This window comes from Magallana gigas, chromosome 7, assembly GCF_963853765.1.
Source record: "Magallana gigas chromosome 7, xbMagGiga1.1, whole genome shotgun sequence".
NCBI classification, from domain to species: Eukaryota; Metazoa; Mollusca; class Bivalvia; order Ostreida; family Ostreidae; genus Magallana; species Magallana gigas.
The window spans coordinates 5076403-5093639 of record NC_088859.1 but is presented as its reverse complement, the minus strand read 5'-3'; the positions used below and the strand labels follow the sequence as shown (position 1 = coordinate 5093639).

The window sequence follows — 17237 nt, the reverse complement described above, 5'->3', positions numbered from 1 at the left end:
ACATATAGCGCTTACATGCACAGTTAAATTCTAAAACAAACAGATAATTGTCTCTTTATTTACTCAACCCTGATCAACTTCGGTACATTATGTCAGCTTATGGCAAAGACTTTTCAATTAAACAAACTTCCGAAGAACGCGGTGTTCACTTGAAGATTGTTTAGAACTATTAATTTCGTGAAACAATATTGAATTTAGAGAGATATAAGCTACTTATTGTTGCCTGCGTGTACCTGCACAAAACGGGAACAAAAATAGCGATGACGTCATGTATACATTTCCTGGTATTGCTGAGACACTCTTATCATAAACAACAAAATAAAACAGCAAATGTTTTTATATCTATTTTATTAAAATAACCAGAAATTGAATTTACTTAATCAATATTGTAAATTCAGATCTATTTTATTATAAGACTAGAGTTGTTTTATTGAAAAAAATAAATGCTCTTTATGAGAAAATAAATATTATACAGATAAAATTACATGAATGCACACAATGTACACCACATTTTGTTTGGCGTAGTTAGCAATCATATCAGAAATAGCTGAAATTTTATGCAAGATCAGTTTGGGTATCCTTGCTTTACTCTACTTTTACCCCACCCCCTAAACACAAGCAGGATCTTTACATTCATTACTTTGATCTCAGCACAGCCCAGACTTAACCTGCCATAACCTAGCTGTTTTTTAAGAGTATAAATACACCAAATGGCACCAAACTACTACATCTAAAATTAACACAAATCAATCCACAGTGTGTAACAAAGGTTGAGTCACTGCAGTTAAACTTCAAAACATGGCAGATAATTAACCTCTGAACTTAATTTTCAAATGTACAATGTAATAGACATGATTCACATAATATCAGGTTTTTAAGGGTCCGAAACCGCTAGAACGTCAAGAATTACAATATCAGTAGATGAAAAAAGACAATCTTGAGTCAGATTAAAATAAATTATCATCAGTGTTCATAGCACAGTTTCTGAAGTACACCATTTTTTTAAAAGAGAAAAACTGATCAAAAATATAAGTACATGTAAATCTTTAAATAAAAAAGCCAAAGACATATACAACAGTGAAAGTATATTTACTTGTATATCAACTTCATTAAAAAACAATTATAGCCATACAAAAAAACAATTGCATAGAAATATTGAATCACAACCTGTTTCAATAGCAGTTCAAATGAAGCACAAACAAGCAGGTGTAAAAGACGTAAAAGCAGTGCCGATGCCGAGCATTAATGAGTATACTAAAATTAATCGACTAGAGCATTCATAAAAAATACAGTATAATTTTCCTTTTGAATGCCCAGAACTCTAACAAAAGAGGATAGTGAATTAAAATTCATGTTAAGCATTTTATTTAATTAACAAAATTAGAGAAATTTTAATTACCAGTACATCCTTACTTTAATCATCTATATCTAACTTTCATTACCTTTTTGAAATACTGTAAACAGGGTTATTTTTGCCCTTTTTTGCAAACTACTTCAATACAAATCAGTCCTAAATATACACTAAGTTGCAATAATTTTTCTTTTTTTGCATAGAAAATTGGAAAGTTGGCCCTTATTACTGGTCGAATGAAAATCGCCATGGTAACACTAACAACGGTATTAAATAGTGAAAATTCTGTTAACAGAGAATATCACAGTGGACAACTATCACATTTCAAAACCTATATGTTTGTGCAATGTTAACTTGGTAAACTTAATAAAACATATATTTTCAACAAAAGTTTCAACAGCTTTGTTTCAATCCTATTTTTTTTATTGTATGAAACAACAATTTACAACACAAAAAACATACCGTAATGAGAGTAAAATAGACTTAGTTCTGGAGAGATGTAAATATTGTAGAGGGACATGTGACCTTCATACAATGACCTTAGATTGACCCTAATAGACACAGATTATGTTGATGTGAAAGTCTGAAAACATATCACAGATCCTTAAAACAACATCAAGGAATGTTTAAATGTCTGTCAACAAAAAAAATTTATCTGAAAAGGATATGGCATATCTTAAGATTGTTTAAATGTCCTTTGTTTTTTGGAATTTGGCATTTGATATATAAAAATACATTCATATACATTACAACAATCTCTCATAAGAAATCATTGATATGATGTTCCTTGAACACAGAACGGTTTTTTGTTCATTCAGTACTAGAATAATGCAGTTTTAAATAAACAATTTATAATAATGTAATGAATTTTTTGAGTGTACGTATTACTAGAATTTCAGCTGAAGGCCTAAAGGCCGGTTTTTAATCACTAGATATCACCAATCAAACTTTGAGCAGGGTAAACATACCACACAATGAAAAAGCAGGTTACTGTAAATGCTAGGTTCGTTAGGAGATGTTAAGATAACAAGTATCCCTACAGCTGGTAGGCGGTGAGCACTGACTCTAATCGGAACAAGATATATTTATGGTTGGTCATTAGGAAAAACATTGGCATTAAAAATATTCTTCATTGATTAGATGAAAAAAAACAAACAGAATAAAGAGAAAACTTTGCACCATCAAACGCTATGTGCAGCTTATAAATCTTTTACTTGGACCTTATTCATGGAATTAGTTTTTCATTGCAGTTGTACAGGAAAATAAACATTCTGTACAACTTTTGTCTTTTACATGTAAATCACCCAGGGATATAGGACAATCAGAAGGAGACTATTTCTGCTACAGTACAGCTACGTTGTACATGTATCAAAAATAATAATAACATGTACTTATCAAAAACTCAAGAGTATTATTTTTTATTCTTGACATGTGTGCAGTATATCCACATCTTAAAGCTAACAATACACACCAGTGTACTTAAAACATACATTGGTTTATCATAACAATAAAGATGTTGTTTAATCCAACAAGATGATAATATTGCACACAACAGTTCCTTACAGGGTTCACTCCTGTTACCCTGTTTATTGTAAATTGTGTCTAGATCCTGGTCCAAGAGGAGGAAAAGCCGAGTCAAATTCCTAAGTTTACAAGTGGTCAGAGCCAGATCTACCCTGGCGATGGATTGAGGGGAGGAAACAGCCCTTTACTGGGGCCAGGGGTCATTCCACTACTGGGCCTTGGCTTTCTTTGATGGTTCCTCCAGTACAAATGGCTTCACACTGTCTGGTTTATGCGAGCTGTGTAAATAAATAACTAAATGTATGCCAAAAACTACATGAAAATTTATTGGTCTTTGCTTTGACTTTCAGTTATTAAGAAACAATTAAAAAAATCTGCAGAGTTGGATGAAAATACATGACTGCATAACAAGAATGGCATTTTAACTGCTAAAATCTTATTAATAAGATCAGAGAGAGAGAGAGAGAGAGAGAGAGAGAGAGAGAGAGAGAGAGAGAGAGAGAGAGAGAGAGAGAGAGAGAGACTTACTGGTAGGGGGAGGCAGGTACCCCCACTAATATTACAGGTGTCCCATTCAGGTATAGTCTCCACATACTCTGAAATCAGCAAACGCCAAACTTATATTCTCAAGGACTGGTTGATGCTTCAATAGTCATAAAAGTAATATATAATACAATAAATAACTTTATCTGTATCTGCTTTTAGTAAGAAGTCATACCTTGTGAAATCCTCGCACATCTAGATCCCACAAATGGTAGCACTAACATAGAAACAGAAAATTCATGTAGTTTAAATGAGTGATCACACAGAATAACACTGTTAGAGAAATCTTAACAATTTGTGTTTATTGATCTTACATACATGTATGTACTGTAACATAATAAAGTTACAGTACTCATTCTTTATTCAATCTACCGGTATATCTAAATCTATAATATTTTGAATTAATGCTTAAAAATAAATTAAACAAATTTGTGGATTTCCATTTTTTTTATAATGGATACAAAGATCAAGTCTCATAATTTGTTAATGATTAAAATTCATAGGCAGGTGTACCTTATAAACTCATGAATATCAGGCAACCATATATAATAACAATTCCACAAATCTCTCTCTCTCTCTCTCTCTCTCTCTCTCTCTCTCTCTCTCTCTCTCTCTCTCACCTTGGCGAGCTGTTTCCAGGTGGTAAAATCTGTGGGATGTGGCATTTGTATGTACATGACATGTACAGTATCCTAGACAAAATATAAATATGTTTAAAAATGAGTACAGTCTTTAGATAATTGAATAATGATCTACACCAAAAAACCAAAAACAATGAACTGTCCACCAGCATTTATTTTGGTGAGATTAAGAGGTCATTGATGTGCATCACATACCTTCTCATTGCACAGGGACAAAGCCCGTTTTAACATTAATTTCAATGTAACTATGGTTACATTGAAATCAATGTTAAAACGGGCTTGGCTCCTGTGTCTCATTGTATGATGTTATCCAATCATCAAAGCCTCAGTGCCAGCTGATTTATACTATGAGTACTTATAATTTTAGAAAGTAAATAGTTCAGAATTATCATTCAACTATAAAAAGTCCTTAAAATGAACAATAAACAAAATACAACGTACTGCACTCATGGACAGGTACTAGAGTAATGTATATGTTTACTTCATGTAAATACCTTGTTGTCAGGGACAGGCCCGCTATCACACGGATCCTTGCTGTGATCATGTATATGTACTATAGTTATATATATATAATGTACTATATGTACTATAGTTATATATATAATGTACTATATGTACTATGGTTATATATATAATGTACTATATGTACTATAGTTATATATATAATGTACTATATGTACTATAGTTATATATATAATGTACTATATGTACTGTATATATATATAATGTACTATTATATTATAGTTATATATATAATGTACTATATGTACTATAGTTATACATATAATGTACTATATGTACTGTATATATAGATATATAATGTACCATATGTACCTTGTTGTCGGGGACCAGCCCGCTATCACACGGGTCATTGCTGTGGTCCACTACTACCCCTGACTTCAGGATCTCATTTATCATCACCTCGTATTTGTCAGCTGTAATCCTGGAAAATATTCAGATTACATTTTTATATTCAAATTTGCATCAAGATTATTATACAAATGAGTTATTTATGCATTTGTTCATCTGTCATTTGTAATACGGAATATAACATATACATGTACATTAAAACACATAAATGTTTTTAGTTTTAAAATAGAAAATTTATGAATCTATAAAGACAGATGTAAGTTTATGACCAAAAATAAAATTAAACACAGGTGACTTATATATAAAAACTTACAAAGGTATTGATTTTACTAAAGGAATACTGTAAATTCCTTATAATACGCGAGTACTTAAGTCTGCGATCCTGCTGGTTTGTATCAAAATGCGAGAATATAAAATCGCGAACGTTGTATTTTTCTCCTTATTTCAGATAGTTTTCAACTCTCAGAAAATAATGGCGAGATTTTTAAATCTGCGAAGGATGCTTCTTGCGATTTTACGTGGATATGCCTATTATTTCCTCGCGTTTAATTTAGAATCTACAGTAAGGAATCATTCTTTAAGTATTATGAGGAGATAATTATCACCTCATAATATTCAAAGAATGATTCCTTATTATATGTACTTATATTGGTATATAAGACAAACACACTGAAAAATGTAAATATTAAGTCTATATCAATTCATGGAGGAGTTTACATTACAAAGGAAGAAGCTCAGTTTCACCTGTCTAGGTCCTTCAGAGCGACGTTAGATTCGTTAACAATGGAGTGTTTTTTGAAGTAGACTTCCTGCAAGTACGGATTCATGTTGAGTCCTTTAGATCCAAAGTGATAGGTGCGGGAGACGTCCGGAATGATACACTCCCGGTTCTTCCTGACCGTGGGGAGACGCATCCACATGTCCCAGTACCACTGCTGTCAATCACAGAAACACACAGGTGTTAATTAAAGGTAAGTCATCACATGACTAATTACAAGGTAAAAGGAAGTAAAAGTAAAACTACGTCAAGACTGACATCATATCATTGTGAAATATCAAACAGTATTTTAGATTTAATAAAGGAAAATGAAATTTAAGTAAAAATAAGTTTTTAGCATAGTTTTGATAAGGGTTAGGGCTTAAACTTATGAAAGATAATTTGTCTGTTAAAAATCAGTTTGTCCTTACTTTGTCAGAAGAAGGCCACTGTTTCTCCAGTTCGTCCTTAAAGAGTTTCTTCTTCAGCAGCCAGCCCAGCCCCGGCATGGTCTCCACCCGGTACAGCTTACGTGGGTCCTTACATGAGTGGGAGTAACCCTAAAACAAGGAACCAGGCCAAATCTTAACAAAAATTTGACCTTAAGGATACAAAAATTTGACCTTGAGCATATAAAAAGGTTCATGTCTTTAAAGAAGTAAATTGGGGTTGAAGCACAGAATGAGGCTGATACTTTTTTGAGGTGAAAAATGTTATGTTGACAGTCTTTACTTAAGTGGGAATCTCTTGTTAACCAAAACAAATAGGTCAACATTACCAACAATGATGTGACCTTTATAAATATACATAATAGGATAGTTATTTTTTATCAGCTATTATCAATTAAATTTTTAATAAGAAAATTTGATTCTAATAACAACCGTGAAATTATCATTTCATCCAGTTTAGTCAACTGGTCATTCCAAGCAAAGATACACCATAAACTGATGTTGGAATGCGTTCAGTGTACTTACCTGGTCACACAGCATAGACTGATGATGGGATGCATTCAGTTTATTTACCTGCTCAACCACCATAGACTGATGTTGGAATGTTTTCGGTCTTACTCACCTGCTCAACCACCATAAACTGATGTTGGAATGTGTTCAGTTTTACTTACCTGCTCAACCACCATAAACTGATGTTGGAATGTGTTCAGTTTTACTTACCTGCTCAACCACCATAGACTGATGTTGGAATGTTTTCGGTCTTACTCACCTGCTCAACCACCATAAACTGATGTTGGAATGTGTTCAGTTTTACTTACCTGCTCAACCACCATAAACTGATGTTGGAATGTGTTCAGTTTTACTTACCTGCTCAACCACCATAAACTGATGTTGGAATGTGTTCAGTTTTACTTACCTGCTCAACCACCATAAACTGATGTTGGAATGTGTTCAGTTTTACTTACCTGCTCAACCACCATAAACTGATGTTGGAATGTGTTCAGTTTTACTTACCTGCTCAACCACCATAAACTGATGTTGGAATGTGTTCGGTTTACTTACCTGCTCAACCACCATAAACTGATGTTGGAATGTGTTCGGTTTACTTACCTTCTCAAACACCATCAACTGATGTTGGAATGTGTTCGGCTTACTTACCTGCTCAAACAACATCAACTGATGTTGGGATGTGTTCAGTTTACTCACTTGGTCACACAGCATAAACTGATGTTGGAATGTTTTCAGTTTTATTTACCTGGTCGTTCCAAGCAGAGATACAGTACAAACTGCTGTCCTTCTCCATCAGGTGCAGGGTCTGACTAAAGTAACTGAAACAAGCAGAACACTGGTAGTTTACGGAGGGATGAATTACATTTGTACATATTTGATGACATTTACATGAATATAGCATCAACATTAAAAGACAGAGTTTTACTTTTCTTTGTTCCTCTGAAATAAATATAACTGGCTTTACAGTTCATAGCAGACATAATTGACCTACTTGAAAAAGTCTGGTGACACATCTAGATCTTCCTCAATGACAACGGTATACAAAGCCTCCTGGAGAGAAATTTGAAATTACATGTATTTCCATTTAAACTAAACTTATTTTTGCAACATTGATAAACAAACTTAAACAATTTATATAACTATCCTTTGTAAGCATGAATGTTGACACAAAAGAGTCAACAATAAGGGAGGAAGCCGGGGTATCCAAAGAGTACCTATGTATTGTGGCTGTGACCCCTAAACCATTTTACACACAATCACTGATGATCATATAGGATTGTTTGAAAAAAGAGTTTCTCCTTGATACAAAAGTTGAATCTACAACATAAATGTACATATTTCTAAAAACCATGGTATAAAGTAGAAAATAGAAAGTCAAGGACTTACTGGGTGAAGGTCAAAGGTGGCAGTAAGGCTGGCCTTGTAGTGCTGGCGTTCTTCTTCCCCTGGGATGTGTGCTGTATCCCCCTCAATCCGAGCAGTCTGGTCACCTCCAGGGGCTCCTGACACAGGAAAATTACACACACAATTATATTCCCATAAGCTTGTCAGTAAACATAGTGTTAACTGTGTGTGTTATGCAGTCTATTGTAACAACAATTTTTAGGGATGTACAGACCTGGAAGAATCCATCGATGAACACCGTGATCATGTCGGCTCGGACTCCTGACGTACCTAACAGTCTGACCAGCATCCTGGGAATGTACAATAACAGCAGTATATCACACAGCAAACAAATATGATATAAAACGAAGATAATATCAATGCTCATTATATCACTTCAATGGTCAATGAAAAGAAACATAATGATAGGTGGACAGCCATGACTACAGAAGCATTAAATCCTGTGGAGGAGTTAAAGGTATCAGGGTTAGGAACACTCCCTTAAAGTACAAGTATACAAGGCACTAGGGTGAGACAGTTAAAGGTGGTTTAAATTTAGGACTTAGAATTCACCAATAGAGATACTGGTGACTTAATGTTACTCACGTGTAGAGATACTGTAGTCTTTAATCTCATCTATAGAGATACTGTGGACTTCTAACTCATCCATAGAGACACTGGGACAAAAGTATTACTCATCCATAGAGACACTGTGGATTTATAACTCACATATAGAGATACTATAGACTTTTAACTCACCTGAAGAGATACTGTAAATGGACTCACCTATAGAGATTCTGGGGACTTATATCTTACCTATTGAGATACTGAAGATGGTTGTTGGTTATCACATAAGACAGACAGATGGACAGACAGACGGATGGATGGACGGATGGATGGGCAGACAGACAGACAAAGTACTGCATCATTTACAGTACCTTACCTGTAAAGGTACTGCGGACCTTTGCTTGCTATCACAGTTATTGCCACATTCTTCAGATTGTCCACCTCTAACTGTTCTCAAATTAAAAGATTTGAGAAAATTTAGAATGTTTGCTGGCTTGATACTTTGATATACATTAAAAATATATATCATATAACAGATAAAATGTATCTTGGCCCACACCAATTTGTAATAGAGTTCGTTGGACTCTGCAATTTATTTTAAACACAATTTTATATATTACCAAAAATGTGTTCTTTGCATATATGGAAATATATGTGTATAAGTTTTTTCAACTTTTTATACCAAACTCACTTAAGACCTGACAACACACAAGGTAGGAATTGGCAGAAGCGCTGGCTTGAAAAAGCATGTAACATTGTGTATAATTATTCTTTATAATGCCTCAATTGGGAAAAATGGGTGACGAACATCAATCTGATTAAAATCAGATCCTCAATCTGCTCCTTGTTTTTCTACTATCACAAAACAAGAATCTGAGGAAATACTGCTTGAGGTTCCCTCCTAGTGAACTTTAATTTAAGAATATTCATGAGTTATCTTAAAGCTATACACGCTATAATTTGCGTCAATTTTGAATAAAGGGGAAAATGTATGTGTTTGATTACTAATAAAAGTTACCTTTATTCTGTTAATTATAATGCTCAATTCGATCACGTAACAAATATATCAAATATTAAACAATAAAAAATATTTATTTTCCTGCCAGGAAAGTAATGCCTCCTCGTGAATATCAATCTATCACGTGATATCGACAGCTAAATTTAGCCTATCATACCAAAACTGGTGAAGGGTCAACATCTTCATAATTGTGATAGTTTCACAAAGGAAAGGATATTTTCAGTAAAGCATAAATTTGTCCGATATACGAGTACAAACAAAAGAAAAAAATACAAGCCTGTGAGTAGATATGAATACTTCCTTTAAAAAAATGACGTAGACCTGTGTTTTTCCCATATGTGCTATTTATAGATCCTATAAGTGTTAATGCAGAAGTAAGGGTATCGTGAATGGCAAGCGTATTTTACTCATTATACATGTATGTATTTCAAATTAACAACTGTTAAGCATATCAAAAATCAAGTTGGATATTTAATTAGGCAAACAATAACGACCACCAAGTTCTCCGCGGACATGCGCAATGAGGTCGGTTTGCTCTTCCTTCATCAATATTCATGAAAAGGTATATTTTCCTGGCAGGAAAATAAACAATTAAAAATCAATATCTTTGTAACGAGATGGAATTCACCCTTGTAATTTACAGATTAAGGATAACTTTTATAAATAGACAAACACATGCATTTTCACTGTCATTCAAAATTGACGCAAATTATAGCGTGTATAGCTTTAACCAATCAAAGCAAGTAAAAGAAACAGTAATTTCAGTTACAAACAAAAGTGGAGTCATAGGATGACGTGATGGCACATGTCCTCGAATTGCTCGGTATCAGAGAGATAGAGGCAGAGCATAAGTTGATATTACACACCCTAAGGAAATCCAAAGATTGTATTAGCATAATTTCCAAAACATGAGCCCAAGTAATATCATTTAAAAAAACATGTGGCCTATATACTCCAAAAAACTTAAACTCCTTCAGCATCTAAAACCTATGGCTCAGATTCAGCATTTAAACCTGTGGAGTGCATCAGTATCACTAGATGCATCATTATTCAAAGGGCGCCAGCTCCGAAAACTTTTACCAGGATATGAAGGTGGCAACATTGCACAAAAAATACATAATCCACATTATGGGTTATGTAAATTTTTTATGCAATGATTGCTATCTTCACAAACACACACAATATATATATATATATATATATATATATATATATATATATATATATATATATATATATATATATATATATATATATTTCCTTTTCTTTCAACAAATTTATAAATTTATTGTAAAAGGTATGTAAAATTAACTTAATTACTGTTAATGTACATCAGTACATTAGCTTAAAGAAACAGCCAAATCATCTCCTACAGGAATTATTTGGGTTTGACATCATCATGATTATTTCATACAGTCTGTGATTTTTCTTAGGAGGTCACTGTATGTTTCCATCAATCAAAAAACAGGTGTGTAGATTTCAGCCCTGTCAGTTTCTACAGAGCTATGAATTACAATAAGTTTCCGTAAGAAATAAAGGGAATCATACTCGGTTGATGAAAATATAATTTTTATATATATTCATATTCCTGACAAAGAACATATATGTATATAATGGCTATAAAGCAACAATATAAAGATATATAATACAAATAAACATTGAATTATACATAAAATAATATATTTTCATTGAACGCTTAAATCTAAGGTATTATGAATATAGGATGACTGACTTGGAATGTCTTAGTACAAAGTTTGTTTTGTTAATGGCTATAATTTCATTACTGGTATGGTGTTGACTGAATTATATCATGAATTCTCCTCTGTGTAGCAGTTTGTATTTTGTTGAATGGATATTGTGTGAGTGACTGTTGGTATGAGTATAGAGAATCCTGGAGGTTCCCTGTGATCTGCTGACAGATCCCCAGGATCTCCCAAGAGATGTCTCTGTAACGAACAGGTACATACAGTCCCTGATCATGGTGGACTAGGACCTGTAGCTCATCTAGAGCTGCTTGTGATAATGTTGTATCAATGTGTCTGTAACACAAGAACTCTAGGAAGTGTAACATTACAAACACTGGGATATATAATGTAGGCATTCTGTTCTGTAGAGCAGACTGTTGTTCTGGTATTAGTTCACTGATATAACAGATTGTGTTGTCAAGTGGGATATCCCATGCTACAGCCTGTCTCATCTTTGTAGACAAGGACTGTCCCCCTACAGCCTCAGTATACCTCTCTCGTTCTACATGTCTCCTATATATCAGATATGGCTGTGCTAACTTGACCTTTGTCATCTCTATAACAGATAAAGCTTCCCTGTATCTGAGTGTTTTGTAATAATACATGGCAATGTACAACATGTCAGAAACACACCCAATCCTGGCTGCTAATTTCAGCATGTGACAGGACAGTTTGTCTGCAATATACATCTGTTTGTTAACACCTGTATTAGTGTACATGTTGTGTAATATAAAAGCTGTGATCTGAAGGATAGAGGCTGTAAGTGTCTGTAACGTGACAACTTGACAGTGTGTAAGATGTGAATCTATCCACTCCTCTATTGTGTGTATGGCTTTTATACATTGGTGTTTACCTGATCCTACATTAGTAAAACTACCAATTGTGTTGAAAAGTTCTATATCATAGTCAACTTCAGACATAATTAAACTCTCATCTGTACAAACAAAAGCTCTAGGATTGTACAGGACATCAATGATGTAGGACCTGATAGAGGAACTCTGTAACAGACAGGCCAGACCTTTCTTGTACAATTCATGTAACTGTAGGAACAATCTGTTTTGTGCTGAGCCATGGACCTTTGTCAGAAACAGGTTGTTTTGTGGGATGAAAAAGTTTGGACAAACTCCCTCATACACCCATTTAAGGAGAAGTTTGAAGCAGACCCAGAAACCGACCAGGAGATTTTGTGGACACCAGTGAGGTAGTGTGTTTTGTTGAATCGCCCAGAAAATAGTTGTCTTCATGTGATAGGAACACAACAGTTTATTGGTTTCTTCTGATTGCTGATTTATAACGTCTTTTAGGAACAGCTTTAACAATCCGTAAGTCAAAAACTGACTGTGGTTCATTGTTGATATACATTTATACTCTGCTCGTGAAAAAGAAATTCTCCATTCTTCATATTCATGGGGTCCAAATGGGTGTCCTATTGCTACAAAGTGGCATCCATTTCTGACAATGTCAGTGACAACTTCAGGATCAGGCCATGAGTGACATCTGTCTATCCATGCGGAGGCAGACAAAGGCCAAAAGTCACAAACAAAAAGAAGGCAGTGTCATATTCTCTCCTTCCTATTTCTACTGTTCCTATAACACCACTACCACAAGGTCCATGTACTGTAGAATTAGCCATTGCTACTGAACAAGTTAACTGTCTGTATATAGAACTAGATATATAGACTCTGTCATTCATTATGACACCTGATGATTGGACTTCTCTGAACCTTGCTGGTGTCAGTAACTGAAGTAAAGTGAATCCTGGTGGACTCTCAGAACTGTCAGAGAGAATCAAGGTTGTATTGGCTGTGTTGTAATACTTAGACTGAGACATGTTCATGATCACTCGGTGGTTGTTTGGCCATAGCATTAAGTCAATATCTGATCCCTCCAGTCTGAACCCTTCTCTTGTGCTTCCACTCAATATCCATATGATCCCTTCATTTGTTGTCACTCGTCTCTCCACCATCTCAATTATGTCCTCTTTCTCCCTCCTAATGCCGACCTGTTGTGAGGTCCCTATAATTTGGCACAGTCCCACAAACACTGACTCTGACATATGCTGCATTCCCTCACACCTGTTAGAATTAGATGTGTTTATTGTTTTGAACAAATGTCAATTTGTAAATAATATTTTTCATACCTTCAGATAGAAAATGTACCAATAATGTAGTGCTTGCGTTTAAAATGAAAAATAAAAGAATAGTTGAATGAACTTACATTTCCACTTGGAAAGACTCCATTTTAAGAGGCGAACTTTACACCTGTGGAAATTTTATGCTATTTTTAGCTGCAGGAATTTTATTTTATTGTACTTTCATTTTGTTTCAGCTGTGTGTTTTATTGTCTTTTATAAGTTTACATGTTTGATTGTTGATTTAAAATTAATTTCTTTTAATTATTTGTCAAAAGAAGTTTGCTTAAAAGAGAGAGACATAGATGAATGAAGAGAGGGCCACAGAAATTTAAAATTAAGAAATCCGTCTAGAATGTGTATAGCTAAAATCATATTAAATCCCAAGGTACATTAATGTGTTAATTGTCAAAAAGTTACCACATATAAAATCAATGAATAGTGAAATAAGAAGTCTGGCCTGACAGAACAAGACCTACAGATATCACTGATAACAACAAATGATTGGTTGGATGGTTGAAGGAAAAAATTAAGTACACAAGTAGATGATATATATCATCCATTTTTAAATGTCCAATTTTTATAATGCTTTATATACAGTTTACATGCAATCTTAAACAAAAGATGAGTCATTGATCCAGTCATTTAAAGTCAGTCCCAAGTTATTACATGTATTTCTGTCACTTTTCCTGATTTTTAACAAATATGCACATTGCTGTAAAAGAATAGATCAACGGGAATTATATTCAGGATGATGATCTATCAACCCAAATTTCCTATGAAGATGCAATTCTACAGCTAGTCAGAGAAATACAAATGAAATTGGTGAAAGGGAAAAAATCAAGATTTCTTCATTGACACCTCATCTATTTTCAAAGAAATTCACATTAACAAAAACAAAAATCTCATGGGAATAATATTGGGAAATGTAGACAATTTAATCATTTGGAAGTCAATAGGAACACCTTGTATAATTTTTTTAACATTTTTGTCCACATATCTTCATGTCAGTTGAAATGTAAAATTCCAGTAGAATTTTTGATCTTTAGCTATGTATGATATTTGACAAGCCCCATTTCAATAGAGAAACCAATGGATTTTTTCATAGTGAATCGAATGAACACTGCTTGAATTCTAAGGAATTTTTGAATTTGAAATAATTTATGAAAATGTGTTACATCAATATCTTGGACCGAGCATAGTACGGTACTCTTATTCCAAGAAAAACTAACTATAAAGTTAACTAAAATAGTTTTTTTATATGCAAGTTTGGGTTGTTTTACTTCAAAACACATATCACGGTTTCTTGAAACACCAAAATTTTATGTGATGGATAGTTAAAGAATCTTTTTTTTAATATGATTACACAAAAAAGAGTCCGATATCAGCATTCAATTATTTTTAATGAATTTTATTTTCTTTTTTCAGAGAAACAGGAAATATTGTTTTGGCTGCAAACGTATTATTCTAGAGCTTAAAATATTTGGTCTCAGTTGATGTAGAATATAATCATCATTAAATGCATGCCAACTGTATTAAAAAAGGTTCTTTATAGATGTATCAAATAAATAAATATATTGTTGCGTCAAAGACTCCTTCCTTAAGCAACTGTAAAAAAAAAATCTTTGAATGCGCAGAATTTATCAATTGCCATTGTTCAGCTAACATAGGTGTATATTCCAAAATTGGCTAATTATGAAAAATAAGAACTAGAAGTAGTTTGTATATATTCTTTTTTAATATACCGATACATGATTATGACAAATCATGCAGTACTTACCAGTACTGGTGCAAAAATAGTACAAATTGAATGCAATTCAAGTTTACTTTAATGGCGAAGTCAAGATTTTGTATTCAGTCATAACTTGATAATAGAAAAGTTTTCTTTTCCCTGATGAGGATATCAACATACCGTAGTGGCTTCTTATATCATTTAATATAAAACATGTGCTGTATAAAGCGTGTGAAATATTATCAATCATCAGTCTTAAAAAAGATGTTTCTTCAAGTCACTCACTGATTTTAAAATGGACAAGAATTTTGGACCACAATGGCTTCTAAAAAAGCTATCTACAAAAAGAAAAAAAGAGATGTTGAAAAAAAATAGATTTTCAAATTAACGAAGTATGTCTGAGACAGAGTTAAAAACTGGTAAACATCTAAGAAAACCAGTAGAATTATAATTACATGTATATATGCAAATTTCTAATGCTTGGTAAATATACTTACATCTGTATTATACAACTCAAACACAAGTGTAACCTGCATAAAAACTCAATAAAAAGCAAACTAAGCATATGTGATAAGTGTACATGTAGCTTAATGAACTTTGTTTAATAAATCAAGACAAATGCAATAGCCATGTATAAGCCTTCATTGGTACAGAGGTTGACCTTGTAGGTCGGAGAGGATTGAAATAGGCAATGCCTGCTATCCCATCCATTATTTTTTATATATTGCATAATAAAATATTGTTTAAATAAAGAAGTTGTAAATATAATATCCCATTCAAATTCATTAACTGCACATCATACAGTGGTATAAATTGAAGGTTTTTTTAAACCTCTGTTAACGATATACAACGGCTGTCCAGAATGTTTGTGGACAATAACATTGTTCTCCTTTTAAAGAGGTTTGTTCCTCTGTTTTGGGGTAGCCATTTTGGGTCACCTCTATTCTAGAAATTATGCATAATATATTGATTTTACTCATAAATTCAAATTTTATTATGCCAATTAAGGTATCCAATGTACAATTGACCAAAAATTGATGCCTGGTAAGGTAAATATTCTATGTACTAGATTGATAGGTAAGAGTTAGTAGTTTCTAAAAATAATTTTTCCCCCCGCCAAATCAATATGGGAAGGTAACTCTAGCGCTGCAAATCACGCACGGTAAAATGCTATTTTTCTTTAACGAAAACATGTGTAATCATTAATGATATTTATCAAATGAAAATTGCCAACATATTTTAATAAAAATAAAGTTTTAAAATAAATTGATTACCTTTATTAATATCTTTTTTAGCTCACCTGAGGTTGACTGAGCTCAAAACGGTGACGTCATTTACACATTTCCTGGTATTGCTGAGACACTCTTATCATAAGCAACAAAATAAAACACTAATTGTTTTTATATCTATTTTATTAAAATAACCAGAAATTGAATTTACTAAATTATTGTAAATTCAGATCTATTTTATTATAAGACTAGAGTTGTTTCATTGAAAAAAAATGAATGGTTTTTTTTATGAGAAAATAAATATTATACAGATAAAATTACATGCATGCACACAATGTACACCACATTTTGTTCGGCGTAGTTAGCAATCATATCAGAAATAGCTTAATTTTGATGCAAGACCAGTCTGGGCTATCCTAACTTTACTTCAATTTTACCCCAGCCCCTACACACAAGCAGAATCTTTACATTCATTACTTAAATCTCAGCACAGCCCAGACTTAATCTGCCATAACCTAGCTGTTTTTAAGAATACAAACACACCAAATGGCACCAAACTACTACATCTAAAAATTGCACTAATTAACACAAATCAATCCACAGTGTGTAACAAAGGTTGAGTCACTGCAGTTAAACTTCAAAACATGGCGGATGATTAACTTTTTAACGTAACTTTCAAATGTAATAGACATGACCCACATAATATCAGGTTTATTAGGGTCCGAAACAGCTAGAACGTCAAGAATTACAATATCAGTAGATAAAAAAGACAATATTGAGTCAGATT

General features: G+C 33.2%; 1 protein-coding gene across 1 annotated transcript; it reads right to left on the bottom strand.

Moving 5' to 3' along the window:
• Positions 1-463: 463 nt before the first annotated feature.
• Positions 464-7696, bottom strand: LOC136270290 (protein O-linked-mannose beta-1,2-N-acetylglucosaminyltransferase 1-like). The gene is made up of 9 exons (XM_066067534.1): positions 7637-7696; positions 7391-7463; positions 6118-6246; positions 5674-5864; positions 4894-5002; positions 4039-4110; positions 3594-3635; positions 3404-3471; positions 464-3153 (listed from the first exon to the last, which is right to left on the bottom strand). The coding sequence occupies exons 2-9, from the start codon at positions 7436-7438 to the stop codon at positions 3084-3086; spliced, it is 729 nt and encodes a 242-aa protein (XP_065923606.1). The 5' UTR covers positions 7439-7463; positions 7637-7696; the 3' UTR covers positions 464-3083.
• Between the last annotated feature and the right edge of the window lie 9541 nt (positions 7697-17237).

What these genes read in the sequence shown, in the direction of transcription:
- LOC136270290 (XM_066067534.1), bottom strand. Translation starts at nt 7,438, where the DNA reads ATGGAGAAGGACAGCAGTTTGTACTGTATCTCTGCTTGGAACGACCAG. An exon ending in ATGTGCGAGGATTTCACAAG is followed by an intron (nt 3,472 to 3,593) that starts GTATGACTTCTT and finishes TGCTGATTTCAG; the next exon opens with AGTATGTGGAGACTATACCT. An exon ending in GTACCTGCCTCCCCCTACCA is followed by an intron (nt 3,154 to 3,403) that starts GTAAGTCTCTCT and finishes TTATTTACACAG; the next exon opens with CTCGCATAAACCAGACAGTG.